The 18,723-nt window shown below is 34.1% G+C and overlaps 1 protein-coding gene across 3 annotated transcripts in view; it reads right to left on the reverse strand.

Annotated features, from left to right (window-relative positions):
* LOC123563677 (uncharacterized) overlaps positions 1 to 18,723 on the reverse strand; it is a 28,537-nt gene that overhangs the window by 7,162 nt on the left and 2,652 nt on the right. Inside the window, exons 2-7 of one of the 3 annotated variants that reach the window (XM_045356616.2) lie at positions 17,686 to 17,792; positions 17,014 to 17,123; positions 6,424 to 6,546; positions 5,897 to 6,149; positions 1,943 to 2,248; positions 1,191 to 1,346 (exon numbers count right to left, since the gene is read on the reverse strand). In XM_045356616.2, the coding sequence (XP_045212551.2) occupies positions 1,191 to 1,346; positions 1,943 to 2,248; positions 5,897 to 6,149; positions 6,424 to 6,546; positions 17,014 to 17,123; positions 17,686 to 17,792 (1,055 nt within the window). The remainder of the gene's footprint in view (positions 1 to 1,190; positions 1,347 to 1,942; positions 2,249 to 5,896; positions 6,150 to 6,423; positions 6,547 to 17,013; positions 17,124 to 17,685; positions 17,793 to 18,723) is intronic. The other 2 variants (XM_053534655.1, XM_045356617.2) reach the window with 2 other exon arrangements.

Below are 18,723 nucleotides of genomic sequence, written 5' to 3' on the forward strand. Positions count from 1 at the left end.
GCCTTTAGAAGGGCCAATTGTTCCGGATTAACACTTGTAGAGTACATTATAATGATGCTACAGACAAAGTTTGATGAAGATCAATTAAGTGGTTCATAAGAAAAAGTATTTCAAAAGTATTTCCATGGTAAGGTCTAGAGGCCCCTAAAAGGCAACAAGCGATCCCATTTGAACAAATTTGGGAAAGGACCTTACAATGATGCTACAGAATAAGTTTGATGAAGATCCATCAAGCGGTTCTTGAGATGAAGTCATTTGAGTGTACCAGTATTTCTATTTTTAGCTCCAGTGGTCCCTAAAAGGGGCCTAGTATTCCATTTGAGAAAAATTTAGAGAGATCCTTATAATGATGCTACGTACTAAATATGTTGAAAAGCCATCAAGCGTCTCATGATTAGTTGTTTAAGGGGGTATTCTATTTTAGTTCTAGCAGCCCCAACAAGTGTTCAAACACATGAATTTGTTTACAATTAGGATAAGACCTTATAATGATGTTACAAACAAAGTTTAATGAAGATCCATTATAAGGCTCATGAGAAGAAGCCATTTAGAGATTTTTTTCTAGTTTTAGCTCCAGATGGTAGACACTAAAGGAGCCGGACTGAAACATTTGAATACACTTTATAGAATATCATGCCAGAATGCTATTGACCAAGCTTGGTGCAGTTCTGACCAGTAGCTTCAGAGGAGATGACATCTGCAGAAAAGTATGGACAGACGAAAAACAAATGGATGGAAAGATGGACGGTGAGTGATCATAATAGCTCACTCAGAGCACTTCGTGCTCAGGTCAGCTAAAACTAGACATCAACGTAGACATAAACCTTTCTACCACTAAGGTTGCAATTTTTTATTGTTGTAGCTCTCCCTGAAAGTCTAAATCATTATCTGTCAGTAAACAATGTAGAAATGTAGAGATGAAAATTCCCTTCTACAGATGTGGGTTATAACCAACTGAAATTGCTGAACTGGTCAACTTCTTGTATCAAAGTCTCAGTGAGGAATACAAACATATTTAAATTTCAACAAATGAGGTTACAACCACTGGTAATTACTGAAATGGTCACCTTATTGTATCCAAATGTCACTGATGTATATATAAATTTCAACAGCTGAGGCTATAACTCATGTAACTGTCTCTTTACCTGACTGCAGTCAAAACAAACAAACTGAGGTATCTATATTTTTACCTTTCTACAACTGAGGTTATAACTGAGGGCTATTGCTGATTGTGTCATCTCCTCATTATCTGACAGCAAACCAGATACACAAATATTGTTGGTCCTCCGTCGATATTTATCCTGTAATAACCTATGTCCTGATGCCAGGCTGCAACAATTTGTTAACTGAAATATAAAATGTGTCACTCAGTTGAAATATGATGTGATGCTGAAAAATGGTTTAATGGTATACTCGTAGAAGTGTGACCATTATAAAAATGTAGATGGTGATAGGTAAATAATATGTTGTGATCATATCCCTTGACCTTAAAGTGCCACCTTGTTCTTGAATCTAGTGACCCGAGTTGTACACTCTGTATGAAATCTTCATAGTGTTTAAGACGACATGGAGCAGACATGATGGACAGATGGACGGACCAACGGACAGACATGTGACTCCAATAAAGCCCCCATATACATTGTATCTTGGCGTATAATAACTTGAGTTACAGATGTTATAATATGAATATTGTCAGAACAAATATGAATGAAACAATACATTTAAGTTATAATGTCGCCTAAAGACATACCTTGACAAAAACATCAAAACTGAATGCCTTGTATTTGGAACCGAACTCAAAACCTTAATGATAAAACATATCCCACTGTACAATTATAACAATTTGATGTAGAAATATCATGATTCTAACCTTAATATATATATAGGCCAAAAACAAACATATATGATGAAAAGAGTAGGAGGGGGAAAATCCAATACTTACCATTCTTATTACACTAATCTTTAATTGTTCTGTGAAGTTTTCAAAGTGATCAAGAATTACTGGAAAATTTGATTTTGGATCATGTGAGATCACCTGAACATTTTCTTTTTTCAAAATAAGTCTACAAAGCAACTGAAGAGCATATATCTCAACTCCTTTATCATGATCTAGAACTAGTCCACACAGCATCATCATCTGATCCCGACCAAGACTCCAACTGTTGTCTGCTTGTGACAGAAACTCCAAAAAATCTTTAATATGACGTTGAAGAGCAGATGAAAGACCTAACTCAAATCTTCTGATTTCCTGCAATAAAATATAAATCCATTTTTTCATGTAATTTCATTTTTATGTCAGCAGAAACTGAAAAAGGTAGCCTGTTAATAATTTGTAGCATTTGGTATCAACACACTTTCAACTGCCCAATGTATTTATACTCTTTGGCAACTACATAATTATAATTCATTCCTTTAAGTTAAGTGAAATCATTCCCAATTTATACAAACATTTACTGGTCATGTTAACCAATATTCATAATATTGCAAAGATTAAAATTATATTATGACAGGGATGCTTCTTAATATTTACAGGAAATAATTCTGACATTACTAGGTTGATTTTCATAGCTCTTGTAGCTGTGATAGGTTATTTGAATAGAGGATATTACATAAGTGTCTTTTCATATTGAATTTATTAAACGAGTTGAATAAAATAATAAAATGCGAGATCCTGCCGAGCATTTTATCAATTTTATTTAACAAGTTTAATAACTTTAATGTGGAAAGTCACAAATGTAATATTCTTTTTATCACATGTTAGCTTTTCTTGTCGAAACATAAAATATTATACTTTCTTTTACAATGTAAACAAGTCAGTTTGACCAACGTCTCCTATACTATAAACGACGTCGGCGTCAAAGCTTTATTACATTAGTGTAATGGCTTTATTACACTCCCGCGACGTCAAACGTGTGATAAAGTTCTTTTTTCAACATTTTGCTGTGATGGCATTTGTAAAATTACAACAAATTTCAAGATAAGAAGTTTCTTTTTTTAGCTGGGGTGTCCCCTAGAACGAACCAAGCAGAGCCATTTGAATGCATTTAGGAGAGGACCTTACAATGATTCAACAGACTAAGTTGATAAAGATCCATCAAAACGTTCATGACAGGTGTTATTTTTGTATTCTATTTTTAGCTCTACTGGCTCCTAAAAGAGGCCAAGTGTCCGAATTTGAACAAGTCTTGGAGAGGACCTTCTCAAATAGTAATTTGATCGAACTGCTGATATACTCTTTCGATAGCCACATGTGTAAAGTGAGATCGACACATTCGTTTTTGGTCGTACAGTTGACAGTACAAAAGCTACTGAAGAGACAAATTGATTTGAAGTGACTGTTTTTGGATTTCTGTCATGTTTTTGTGCAAGTTTTGACCAAAACAGGCATTCTGCTCGTGTTAGGTTGACTGTATTACGTACTATATTACTATATCTCAATTTCTAAAACCTGGCATCGCCGGGTTTTTTTTTTAACTTTAAGCATATTTGGGGGATGGTTCGTACCGCTATAGAGCCTTTTAATGCGGAATGCGATGTTTTGAAACAGTTGATACATAATTGCTTAAATAGGCCCGACAGACATCCAAATATGCTTAAAGTTACAATCAAAGCCTTGAAATGTCTGATGGTTGCGGGTTTTTGTAGATTTATTTCTGTTTAATGCCAGTCTATTAAATACATGAATGAGAAACAATACAATTATGTGCCTCATATCAAGATGAATCGTGACCAGCTTTGATTTAACATGGCTGATACTTTCTTGTAATTTTATAAACTAAATGAGCTGTGCAGTGGATTACAGGTTGAATAACTGCTTGTTCATTGATAATCATCCGCAGTTCATGTATGGGATATTTTTATGTAGCGCATGAACATCTGGATCAAATAAATCATGATTGTCAAATACACTTTATATTGATGTAGCGGGATAAACCGCAACAAACCGGCATGCCAGTTTTAGAAACGTTGCAAACATTTCGAAATTGAGATTTAGTAATAATCGTATAGTATTAAACAGCATAATCTTGTTGGGCAAACTGCCGACAAACATGACAGATCAAAAACAGTCCTTCAATCATTTTTCCTTCAGTAAATTTGTACTTTCACTACGACCAAACGAATTTGCCGATCTCACGTTACACTGTGGCTATCGAAAGATTATCAGAGTTCGATCAATAGACAATACTGTACCTACATTTTTTCTTTAAAAAACCCTTTCTTTGTTTCCCATTTCTGCCAGTGACATTGATTCTCGCTTCAAACAACCCGAGAGACATTATATACGTCCGACCCCCTGTATTAGTGATCTAATACCTTAAAGACATTTCTATTATAACCTCCAGCGGCCGCTTAAAGGGGCATAGCTCCTCTATTTGAACATATTTGGGAGATGACCTAACAATAATGCTACAGACCAAGTTTGATAAAGATCAATCCATTGGTTCATGAGAAGAAGTTGTTTAAAGTTCTCTAAATTTAGCTCTAGTGGCCCCTAAAAAGGACCAATTGCCATCATTTGAACATATTAATGAGACGCCCTTATCATAATGCGACAGACCAAGTTCGATGAACATCCATCAAGAGGTTCATGAGAAGATTTAAGATATGTTCACCTTTAGCCCTATTGGCCCCTAAAAGGGGCAGACTATCTCCATTTGAATAAAATTGGGAAATCACCCTTTTATGCTATTGACCAATTTTAATGAAGATCCATCCACCGGTTCATGAGCAGAAGTTGTTAAAAACTGTTTCTTTTATCAGCTCTAGCGTCCATTAAAAGGGGCCATGTGCCCCCACTTTTGCAAATCAATGTGACTGACCATGATTAATACATGACTTCAAATTTAAAGACAGGTGGACAATGCCAGTACTACCCTTCATGCTTTTGCAGGGATTAATGCCCTAAAATAAACACTTTGCTCTCAAAATTTGCTGCACCGGGTAGGTAGGAATCTGTGTTTGTTGGAACCAATCTGTGCCATTGCACATGTCACAAATTTGCTTTAAATACTGTTTCTGTAGATTTTCAAAATAATCATGCTGACTTTGTGCTTTAAATGTTGTGGAAATTTCAGCTGAGGAAAACTTAAGACCAGAAAATGAAAAATGGGATTGGTAACCTTTATCTGTATGGAGGTAACCTTATGTGGAAAATTTCTCATTTTATGCCTTATAATTTCTATTTGTAATTTATCATTGCTGACATGTTTAACACTTGGAGATCTTGTTACTACACGGAATTTATAATAGTTTTCAAACCAGACAAAATTTCCTTGAAGTTTGAGGTTTTATATCATAAAATTTCAATGAAGAACATTTAATATATTTTTGTATAGATACATAAGGAAATGAAAAAACCTTTTGTCTGATGGAGTTTATTGCCTTTCTTCAAAAATATTTCAGTTTCATATGCAACAACAGTCGGTTTCCTAGACTTTTGTACTGGTACCCTGATTACTTCTTCACAAATAATTTACAACTCTCCTACATGAATCAGATGGGTAGTATGAATGACTTTTAGATACATAGTCTGCCTTGCCATGCTTGATTCACAGTTTTTAGCTTACTGCCACGGCAAATTGTGTGTTGAAGTCTTATTCTTTTATATCAAATTCATCGGAACATTATACACTACTTTCACGTAAAAAACTCTTTCTACTAAATCTTTTTTTGACCAAACACCAAAGCTATAAGAAACTCTTCTTACTTCATGATTTTTTTCTACTTTTGATTTCTATTAGAACTTTGATGTTGTTATGGATGGTTAAGTCTACAGAATATGCAGTGACTGTAGGATTTTTTTTCTCAATCCTAAAAAAAGTCATAACAAACAACATGAACTCCCAAAGTGAAGATTACATTTTTTATTTATTAAAGATAAAGGTATGATGTTTACCGTTGCATATACAAATGGTTTACTCTTCTCCTTGTCATGTTGTGCTTCTTTCTCTGTGGTCTGTGAACTGTTAGGATTCTGTGATTGGCTGGGTTGGCTAGATGGAGGTGGAGCTGTTCTGCTTGGCTGACTCGTTGTGGGCGGAGCGTTTGTGTTTGACTGTGAGGATGGTGTATCAGAAAACACAGCATGACCTCCAGTTAGCTGAACTGTCAAAGCATCAATAAATGGTCTCATCATTTGACCAAATGGACTGAAAAGGCAAATCATATATCAAACAGTAAATTTAAAATAGTCATATAGTGGTATACATGTATAAAACATGCCTCATTACCTTTACAAATATAACATCATTTACACATCACATCAAACATTTAGTGGCCTTAAGATTAATATACTTGTCTATAAAAGGTATTGCTAATTCCAGATAATATAATTTTAAAACTACCTCGCCCGCACAAAAGGTGAAGGAGTGGTGGGGGGGGGGGATAGTGCACAAAAAAGAACAAATATTATCTATTACTTACGTACTCATGACCTCTGCAGTAAATCCAAGGATCATTGCTGGTATGTCATTACCAGTGAGAAACTGAGCTACCTCAGAACTGAATGTGTTGCAGCAATGATCAAGTACGTGGTAACACTCTCCTCTGAAAGTATTAACCAGGGTTATCTTCTCTTGTGATACATACTATGAACACATTTACTGTTTGTTATTATATTATTTACAATGTGTGGATTAAACAAATGATATTGAAACTAGATATGTGTCAACCTCCTACTTCTGACGCTGTACATGGTTTCATGATTCTAGGTGAAATATCTTTAAGATATAAGCAACACAGTCTTTTAACCTAAGTGAAGGACCATAGCTCTGGCCAGGCTGGTTGAAATCCCAAAGCGAACATCCGGTTAACATGCTTTATTACAATCAAGTACATTTTTAAATGCTTGAGACACAAACATTTATTTTTGATTAAGTCTAATGCCATAACCCTGGTTTTGCAAAGTGAAATAAAAAATCCTCAAGTGCACAAATTCACTACTGGATCATATTCCTACATGGTTTCATGACTCTATGTCAAATATTTTTTAGGATATATGCAACACAAAATTTTAAGCATTTGGATATTTTTCACATAGTCAAGGATCATAACTGGTCTGGTTGTGTGAAATCCCAAACAGAACACCATGTGCGCAATTTCACATGCTTTATAACAATCCTCTAATATTTTATGACTTTAAGTTAACTCAAGTGCTCTTTGAGATACATGCGACACAAACATATGTGCCCTTCATGCTCATATTTGACAATCAAGGGCCATTACTCTGACATTACTCTCAGAAACCAGGAAAAACGGTGCACAACTTCACATGCTGAATAAAATTCCTATACTGTTTCATGATCCTAGGTCGTGAAAGTTAAATATTCATCTTCCATATCAGCTTTCTGCGGATTTCCACAATGTTTCATATGTGTCTTATGTATCAGGAACTTCATGCATGTTTCACGTGTCTGCCATATTGGCATTCTGGGATCTCTGTGCATATTTCATATATGCCTTCCATATTTCTTTTCTTGGAACTCTATGAATTTTTCAAATGTGTCTTACATATTAGTTTTCTTATATGCTAGTTTTCTGGGAGCTCCAAGAATATTTCATATGTGTCTTACTTACTATTAGTTTTCTGGGAAAGCCGTCACTTTTTTATGGAACAGAATACTTTGCAGACAAATACTGCAGATACTATACACAAAGAAGGATTTTGCAGACAACATAGGTAACAGACAACATAGCTGTAACCTAAGCACGTTGTTTTGTTTAGCGGGAGAGAAGAAATAATTTGTTTTTCCAAGTTGTAGCGAATATTAAGTGACTGTACTTTGCAGAAGTGTGCATGAATGTTCTAGGAATGTGAAGGACTTGAAGATTTATTAAAGTAAATGGAACTTTTAAAGTGAATTGGTTGTTTGTCGATGCGGACTATCTGTACGGGAGAAACTTGAGTTGCGCCGGGTAAAAGAAGTCTTCCGGTATATTTATTGATGAACTTTTTTGGATTTTTCTCTCCAGTTATACATAATTCATATAGAAACAGATAACTTTATGACTGTGAATTACTACAAGAATATTTATACGAAGTTTGACGAAATATTACATATCATTGTGTGAGTTATGGAAAGTGGAAATGGTATCTGTAATGGGACTGAGGCAGCAGAGTTTGTTGAGTCAGTTATGTCGACTCAGGGCTATTGTCGTGTGAATACCCCATCTGCAAATGGGGGGCGAAAACGAAGAGCTTCTGAATCGGACTATATAGAGCATATTGATTCAACTGTGAAAAAAGCTAGAATTTCAGCACGGCGTGCATTATACGATGGAATGCCGTTGCCATCACCCAGGAAAGTGGTCGTTTCTCAGGCAGATATTCACGTGGATGGTAATCCCTCTCTTGAACACTTAATAACAAAACTCTCTACAGATATGCATATGTTATTTGGATCCCTTAGTGATCGCATGAATCAACTTGAATCATCATTAGAACAGCGTATCTCCAGCAAAGTGTCTCAGATTCTTGACAAAAGGGTAAATACCGAGATGAATAGAATTAGAAAAGACATTGGTGATCAAGTTGAAACTATGAAGGAATCTCTGCGTGCTGACATAGAAGAGGAGTTAGAGGAAGTCAATGCGAAAGTTCGTTCCTTGGCGGAAGGAACAGGTTCTGTACAAGAAGACATAACAAAAAATATCATTATTCGTGGTCTTCCAGAAACCAACAATGAAAATACTGTGAATAAGGTTAATGCTTTGTTCAGAGATGGTCTAAAAATGGCCAGTGTTAAATGTTCTAGTGCAGAGCGCAAAACCTCAACTAATAAATCCAAACCTGGTGTTGTTGTTGCTCGGATGAAATCGCATGAAGACAAGCGGCAGGTTATGAGTAAAAAATCAAATATGAAATCTCATGCTCAATATTCTACTGTATTTTTGAATCATGATCAAACACATACTGATCGCATCATGTCAAGTAACTTTCGTACCATTATTAGTGCCCTTAAAAACCAAGGTTTGTCTTTAAGGGGTTCACGTGTTGTGAAAAATGATCAAATAGATACTCATAGTAATGAAAATAATCAGTCTCAAGACAGAACTTCTAACCAACGATCAGGTGACTGCCAGAACTCTAGACGCTCCCCTGTCAATGGATGGCAGCATCAAGGCTTTCGTCGTGGTAACAGCTCTCGTGGGTACGGTAACAGGAATATGCGCAACAATGGATCTCGCGGTTCTGGGCACAGAGGAAATCCCAGACAAAATAATTAGTTTAAAACAGGGTTTTGGAACGTTCGTGGATGGAACCCAAGCTGTGACTCAGACAATTTTAACTTGCGTGCTTCTTGTGTTTTAAATCAAAATTTTGATATTTTAGGTATTTCAGAGACACATCTTTTAGATGATAATGTTTTAACTCTTGACGGTTATCGCTGGTTCGGCTTTAACCGAGAAAATATAAATAAACGTGCCCGTTCAGGGTCAGGTGGAGTTGGTTTTTTTTGTCAAAAATGAGCTTTTTGACATTTTTAATGTCACCATTTTAGAAAAAAGTTTTGAAGGTATTTTATGGTTGAAAATGGAACATAAGTTTGAAAAATATATTATATTACCATGTGTTTGCTATCTGCCCCCTGAAAACTCGTCCAGATATTTTGACGTTAACTCCTTTTTTGATCAGCTCCTGACAGATGTTTATAGATTTCAAAATGATGGTTTGGTCTTCATATGTGGAGATTTAAATAGCAGGTGTGGAAACCTAGATGATTTTATTTGTGGAGTAGATGATATTCCGGAACGTAATGTTGTAGACTTCACCATAAATTCATATGGGGAATTACTTATTGATTTCCTGATAAATACAAATATGTGTTTTTTAAATGGTAGAAATTCTATAAAAGATGATTTTACATCTGTCTCAATTAAAGGGTTATCTGTCGTAGATTATTGTATTATTCCTCATGATTGTTTAAACCATTATCAAGATTTTGCTGTAACTCGTGCTACAGAAGTGATTAACAATGTAGGTAACTTGAACGGGCTAACACCCTCTAGCATACCAGATCACTCACTGCTCTCATGGAATTTGGTGTTTTCTGATACTTATTGTGAATCAGAATCAAACTTGCAATGTACATTTTATGACAAGTTTGATGTGACTAAGGTGCCTAGTAACTTTATGGGTGATGATGAATGTATTTCACAGATAAATCATGTTATTGATAAGCTAGAACAGAGTCTGCGTACTCAAAGTGATATTGATAATGTGTATAGTGAATGGTGTGATGTTATTAAGCAAAATATGTACAATAGTTTACCTTTTAAAACTATACAAGTTGGTAGGTCAAATAAAAAACATAAACCGGGTAAACCTTGGTGGTCTGAGATTCTTTCTAAGTTGTGGTCCGACATGTGCACGGCTGAAAGAAATTGGCTTGAATGTAGGGAAAGGAATGATAGAGTAAGACTTAAGTCTGTTTTTGTCCTGGTACGTAAACATTTTAACCATGAAGTGCAGAAAGCAAAACGTTTGTATTGGTATTCCTTACAAAGTGAACTTTTGAGTAATTGTAATGAAAACAGTAACGAGTTTTGGAAACGTATTGGAAAAATTGGGGTTAATCAACATAAGAAAAATAAAATACCAATGGAAGTGATTTTGAATGATGGTCAAACCTCGAACGTTGTATCAGATGTGTTAGAAAAATGGAAAGTTGATTTTAGTGCTTTATTTAGACATGAAAATTCAAATCATGTGACTAATTCACATACTGAATCTGTTAATGGTAACAATTTACCTTTTAATGATTTTATCTCTGTAATGGAAATTAAAAAGGCTGTTGATAAGGCAAAACGAGGTAAAGCAGTGGGAGCAGATTCTATACATGCTGAAGTCTTAAAAAATGATTGTGCCATATTATTTCTGCACACTCTTTTTAACATTTGTTTTGAAAATGGAACAGTCCCCTCTATATGGGGCAAGTGTGTAATTAATCCTATACCCAAGTCCTCTGGTTTAGATCCAAGAGATCCTCTTTCGTACAGGGGTATAGCATTAGCTTCAGTTGTTTACAAACTATATTGCAGTATTTTGAATGATAGGCTAAGTTCTTGGGTAGAAAGTAATGGTAAGTTAGAAGATGAACAGGGTGGATTCCGTAAGAATCGCAGTACCATTGACCAAATTTCATCCCTCACAAGCATAATAGATACTAGAAAGAAAAACAAACTGTCAACCTTCACAGCTTTTATTGATTTTAGTAAAGCATACGATTTTATTAACAGAGACAAATTATGGAAAAGGCTGTATGATTCTGGTATATGTGGTAAAATTTTGAAAGCAGTTAAATCCCTTTATTCATCTGTTACTTCTTGTGTAAGAGTAAATACGTTTTGTACTGAATGGTTTGAAGTAAATGTCGGCCTTAGACAGGGTTGTATCTTGTCACCCTTGCTTTTTAACTTATACATCAATGACCTCATTTTATACCTTAAAAGTTTTGATATAGGAATTACTTTTGGTGATGAGAAAGTCTGCATTCTTTTATATGCAGATGATATTGTTTTGCTAGCAGAGAATGCCGATGACTTACAGACATTACTTAATATATTGTCTGATTGGTGTAATACAAATCATATGAGCATTAACTCTAGCAAAAGCAATATCATGCACTTCCGTCCTCCGTCTGTACAATGTACTGATAGGTTGTTTTCTTGTGGGAATAGTCCATTAAATATTGTTAAAAAGTATACTTATCTCGGAATAGTTCTTGACGAGCATCTTGATTATAATGTATCTGCAAAAGCAGTAGCCCAGAGTGCTAGTCGGGCACTAGGATTATTGATAGCTAAATGCAAATTGATAGGTAGCGTGCCCTATGATGTATTTACAAAGTTGTATGATACTCTTGTATGGCCTGTAATAAGTTATGGGGCCTCTATTTGGGGTTGCAGTTCATTTTCCTGTATCAATGCGGTACAAAACCGTGCAATGAGATTCTTTCTAGGTGTTGGAAAATACACACCTAATGCCGCATTGATGGGGGAAATGGCCTGGAAATCGCCTCAGGTTTTGCAGTGGAAAAGTATCTGTAATTTTTGGGCTCGTCTATGTAATACTTCTTCTTCTCGATTAAACAAAAGAATAGCACTGTGGGCTTATGAAAAGTCAAATAGATCTTGTAAAAACTGGTATTTCATTGTGCAGAAACAATTGTGTAATTTAGATTTAGCAAATTTTGCTGATATAAAAGATCCTGTATCAAAACATACAATTATAAACAGTGCTGTTAGTAAATTGATGGAAATTTGTGTAACAGAATGGAAAATGGCAATAGATAGGCCAGATAGCTCTAACGGTAGAGGTCTAAATAAGTTAAGAACGTATTGTACATTTAAAACAGAATTTGCTACAGAGCACTATTGTAAGATAATTCTTCCCCCCAGTCACAGGTCAGCATTAAGTAAGTTCCGTTGTGGCGTAGCCCCATTACGGATAGAGATGGGGAGGTATGAGAACCTTGCAGTTGAACAGCGTAAATGTCCGTTTTGTAATAACATAGAAACAGAAAGCCATGTACTATTAAATTGTAGTTTGTATGATGATATACGTTTCCAGTTGACGCAAAAAGCAACAGAAGTCCAACCAGATTTTTTAACATTTTCTGATAGGGATAAGTTGAATTTTTTCCTCAGTGATTCCAGGTTAATGAGATTAAGTGCCAAAACCTGTTATAATATTTTAAATAGAAGAATGTTTTATCTTTGTAAATAATGTCCATACAACTTATTATTTTAACATGTATGATAATTTGTATATTACAAGAGGTTGCTGCTAATCCAGTCTCTTATTGTAATTCAGCTGTTAGTTTGTTATCGTCAATGCATTGTAAATAAGGTACCAGCAACTCACTTTCCGGTTTAGCTCGACCTTTCGAAGAGAAAGTATAGCTATTGCACTCGCCCTGGCATCATTGTTGCAGTTGGTTAAAGTCTATGGTAAAGTCAAATGTCCTGGTTACTATCGAGGCTGTTGACTTGAAACTTAAAGTGGCTGTTCATTGTCAAAGTCTTAGCCATATGGACAAACCCCATAACTCTGATTTGTACTTTGGCAGAGTTAAGTTTCCTTTAAACTTCTAGAATTTGTTTTGTTTTTTGATAAAGTCAACTTATTTTTCTCGCTGTTACCAAAGCTTCTGAAAATTAAGTAATTAAGTTGTTGTTTACTATCCCATAACTATAACTATAACTATAACTATATATATATATATATATATATTTTTTTTTTTTTTTTTTTTTTTTAAGGCGGGTTTCTAGGTTACTTTGAATTGGAACTTAGGTAGTTATTTACTATCTAAGTCTTCATTTCCATAATTCTGTATGAATTTTGATAGAGGTATGCTCCTTTTTACTTGGATTGTATTGGTTAATGTTCTTAATAGAATCTATTATATATGTTATTATCAATTACTTTGGAGGTGAGACTTTTAATAATTATTTAATGTCAAAGGTCAAAGTCTACACCAGGATAGACATTATCCCTTTCAATGGCTATGGTTCGGTTCAGTTCAGAGTCAAGCACAGAGAGAAGTCGAGTGTGCTGTCTTATCGGAAGTTGTATTGTGTTACATTGCAATTTTAGGTCATACTTTTATTACTATTTTTTTTTTTTTTTTTTTTTTTTTAGAAGTGATTAGCAACAACATCTTGGTTTTATCGTTATCGTAATTAAATGTACATGTAAATGTTAGACATAGTGTTATATAACAAAGTCTCTTATAATTCTAATGTTTTGAATGACTGTGTACTGTTGTTTTTAATGTTCTGATTATTTTATGTGCATGTATTGTTTGTACACAGATGAGACTATAATAAAGAATATATATAGGTAAAGAAGGCTATTGGATTTTGCAGACTATATGTAAAGGTGTGAATGTATATAGGGATGGTTGAGTGAACTGATAATGTTTTTTATTATGTCAATGCCTTTGTCCTATATTTTAAGACCAAGATTTAAATGAGAATTATGGTTTATAAAATATTTAAAATATTATTTACAACTACTAAAAACAATAATAATAACAGATGGTAATAGTGATAAAAATCAAATATTAATAATATAATCATTATTTGTTCTTATTATTAATGTTATTTATTATTAATTGTTCTATTTAAAATAACATTTTGAATATTCTATAACCATAGTTCTCATTTAAATCTTATTATTAATGACAGTTAAATATTAAGAGTATTAGGTCATATAAGGGAGTTACTAACACTTTGACATATTCAATAAGACTGGAAAAGTGAATGTTTCTGGTTTCTTTTACTTTGATATCATCTTTTTAAAACAATTATTCTTTATTCTTACCTGTCTGCAAAATTCTACTGATATATAATATACAGTATTTTATCAGTCTATGCTTATTTCTACTTGTCTGCAAAATTCAACTGAAATCTATCTGCAAAATGTAGTTTCTGGTGATATATGTACAGCATTCCAAAAGTTTTTCTTTATTCTTACTTGTCTGCAATATCCAACAGTTACTGCAGTCTGTCTGCAAAATGCAGTTAATGCTGCGGTTTTAGTATATTATATAACTTTTTCTTTATTTCTACTTGTCTTCAAAATTGAACAGAAATATGACAGAATTACATAGGTTTATTCTTTAGTCTTACTTGTCTGCAAAATGTAACTGATGTATCATGTACATTATTATATCAGGCTATGCTTTATTTCTACTTGTCTGCAAAATTCAACTGATACATGTACACATTGAACAGTATTACATAATTATTATTAAGTTTATTCTTTATTCTTACTTGTCTGCAAAATTCAGCTGAAATCTGTTTGCAAAATTTAGTTACTGTTGATATATATATACTGTATTACATAAGTTTATTCTTTATTCTTTCTTGTCTGCAAAGTTCAACTGATATATGTACAGTATTATTTAAGTGTATGCTTTATTTCTACTTGTCTGCAAAATTCAACTGAAATCTTCTGCAAAATGCAGTTACTCTTGATATATGTACATTATTATATCAGTCTATGCTCTATTTCTACTTGTCTGCAAAATTCAACTGAAATCTGGCTGCTAAATGCAGTTACTGTTGATATATGTACAGCATTCCATAACTTTATTTTTTATTCTTACTTGTCTGCAAAATTCAACTGATATATGTACGGGAGACGCTCAAAATACCCTCAGTCAAAACCCTCTTGGCTGAAAAATGACATGGTGGTCAAAATCCCCTCAACAAAAAAAGACAGGGTGGTCATAATCCCCTCAATGGATAGTCAAAAACCCCTTGGCCAAAATAATTGGGTCGTCAAAATCCCCTCAATATAATAATCCCCTTTACTCAAACATCAAATTTATCTTTGATCTTTGTCATTTTGATTGCAATTGTGTTGAGTAGGGACTTTTAGGAAAAAGTAGTTATGTCGAGTAGGAGAAAAGTGTATCTTTTTACGATTGTAGGACATTTGCCCCCCAGGACATTTGCCCCCCAATGAAAAAATGATCTGCTGGACATTTGCCCCCCAGTTGAAATGGCAGATAGGACATTTGCCCCCCATGGCTTATTTTTGGAATGGACATTTGCCCCCCCCCCCAATATTTTTGTCCAATATGCCAGTATATATAACTGTATTTTTTATTGTTTTATTATCAAAATTACTCTAAAAGGCAATTTTCAGTAAAAAAAATACTGTTTTATTATTAATAATTTGATAAATATGTTAATTACTTTTAGGTGTTAAGGTAAATAATAGCATATTATTGAGTAATAAAAGTGCTCATAACAGCGTTATAATTTCTTAATTAGTGCAATGTTTTTAACACTCAAACTTGTTAATTTGGCTATTATCTACTACAAAATTGTATAAAACAAAGATATTGTACCCTAAAATATGATGAATATCTTGTACGAAGTTCCTAAAAAGTCACTGGGGGACAAAAATATTGGGGGGCAAATGTCCATTTCAGAAATAAGCACTGGGGGGCAAATGTCCTATCTATCATTTCAACTGGGGGGGGGGCAAATGTCCAGCAGATCATTTTTTCATTGGGGGGCAAATGTCCTGGGGGGCAAATGTCCAGCAGTCCACTTTTTCATTGGGGGGCAAATGTCCTGGGGGGCAAATGTCCGGATCCCTCTTTTTACAATGAAGTAGACCTTTTTTGAAAACATTTAATGACCCAGGTGAGAGGTGTAAGAAGCATAACATTTATAAAGAAAAGAAACAAACAAATATACCTTTCTTTATCATTTTAATTCAAGCCATCCTTTAGCAGATTGGCAAAATATGATAGTTTATATTCATGATAATATTGTGTTACATTTTCTCCATTTTATATCTAGTAATCAAATTGAAATTAAATACAAATATCACAATTCTTTGAATAGAATAAGTGCGAACCATTATATTATTCTTTAATTAATTAAGGTGTAACAAAGAGTTGTCAGGAAACAATTTCGATTTATTAAAACATTTTTCATTGACAAATTAAATTATTATGTGTTGAAAAGGCTTTACAAATAATTACCAGCAAATTCTATTAATTTAATTTAATATTTGCCAATAAACCAATTTATTAATTAATACAATTTACAAGTTTGGTTTATTCAATACTCAATTCATGTAGTACATGACAATATGAGCTATAACATATATACAAATTATAATATAAAAAAGACATGTAAACATGTACGTGTCTCGTTTTGTACAAAGGAGGGAGATACTTTTTTATTTTGTCTAGAGTCTAAGCTGGCAGGAGACTCTGTTTTGTTTTATTACAGTCTTGAATTTCCATAAACAATTCATACAGTCTCACCTAAAACTTGTGTAGACAGGAACTGCTTTAATGTATCATACGACTTCACAACTACATTTACGTTTCCTTCTGTTTCATGCGTTAGTCATTTATACTCTATAAAAGTTTCACATTGTCTCAAAGTCTAAACATTTTCAATAATCCTACCTGAGAATTGACTGTGAACTCATATTTTTCATAGTATACCGATGTCTATAAACATTTTTTTCTGTCTTACCTGAAAGTTGTCTGGGATAAATCATGTAGATAGTCCATAAACATTTCATAGGGAACCTGGGTCTGTCCTAGGTCATGAATTGTGGTTGGCTGACCAAACCCTGATCTACCCTAGAAGAGGTCCAACTAATACATTTACATTTTAACAGCAAATCATTCTAATTTATGGAGATTAAATAAGTACATTATATAAAACAGCTAGAAATCTCAAGCAAAATTTGAAGGATTTGTCAATTTTTTCTTTTCTTTTTCTTATATAATTGTCATATCTATGGTACTTTAAAACTTCTTAAAAACTAACATGTAAACAAAAACAGCTACTTTTTGGGGGAAAAGCAGTAGTAGACATTCAATGCAGTGGTTTAATGTTAACTTAAGAGTTACAAACAATCTACTATGTATGTATTAGCAGCTGTATGAAATTGTTAACTCACTAAATGACTTCACAGTTTTACTTCCTGAAACATAAGATACTTTAATAACACTTAGTGGTCACTACTTGTAAAACATTGCAAGTGAAGGACTGAGCTTCTTCAAAACTGAGTATGTTAAAGTAGTAAATTTACTGCTTTATTTCCTTGTAATTTATCAGTAGCTTATCTCCACTGTTACACAGTATAGTAAAACAGAACTATTGAACAGCTGGATGTAGTATTGAAAAAAGGAAACTTACTGGAGAACACCATTCTATACCTCCCCTTCCTTCAGAGCCAGATCCATAGAAATACTCCTTGCCATAAACTACAATGCTTGTATGAAATATCCCTTCAAGCTGCTTTCCTGACATAACGAGTGTAAAATATAGTGGATATATATTTGTTTCCAAAAATATCTACACTCACGTCATTGAATGAATACCAGATACAATATAAAATATAACAAGGTTTTTTTCTTTCTTATTTTTTTTGGGGGGGGGAGGGGGGGGGGGGGGGGGGTTAGTTTTTTGTGTGTGTGGTTTTTTTGGGGGGGGGGGGGGATAATTTTAAAAAATGGGGGAGTTGTAATGTAGATTGTTGCAGTCTGCACATCGACTCATCACCACCTGCCTATATACCAAGTTTCAAGTCAATACCTTTAATATTTTTAAGTTATGATCTGGACACGAACTATGATGGGCAGATTTGACTTTTCTGTGACCTTGATCTTGTACCTTCCACCCTGGTTCATGCACTCTGTATATTGTCTCATAACCATTCCAAGTTTGAAGTCAGTACCTTGCATGGTTATTTAGTTATGCTTCGGACGCAAAATATGAATGACAGTTTTTACCTTTTAGCTCAATTTGTGACCTTTGACCTTTAGCCACGTAAGAGAAAATACTGCCACATAAGAGCTTACGGAATGAATGACAACAAGGAAAACTTACAGTTACCTATTGTTCCAATAGCCACCCGAGTATCCAATTGTAAGCACGGACAGACAGACAGACGCGCCATCACACGTCCAGGTTTTCCAACACGGGCGTACAAAATCTCTGGTAATGCACAATGCCACACTAAAATTCTGACATTACAATGTTTATTTTGAAACAAAGACTTTCAGAGTTTTACAAGATTTATAGACTTTTAACACTTAACATTATTTATAACAAAACCGTGTTTTAACACTATTTATATACGATGGGCGGCCATAATAATTTCACCAGGGCGCAACCCGAGTGAAAATATTTCGTACGATGGCGAATTATTCTGCACAGCGTATAACCAATCAA

This window comes from Mercenaria mercenaria, chromosome 2 (assembly GCF_021730395.1).
Source record: "Mercenaria mercenaria strain notata chromosome 2, MADL_Memer_1, whole genome shotgun sequence".
In the NCBI taxonomy this organism is placed as follows: Eukaryota; Metazoa; Mollusca; class Bivalvia; order Venerida; family Veneridae; genus Mercenaria; species Mercenaria mercenaria.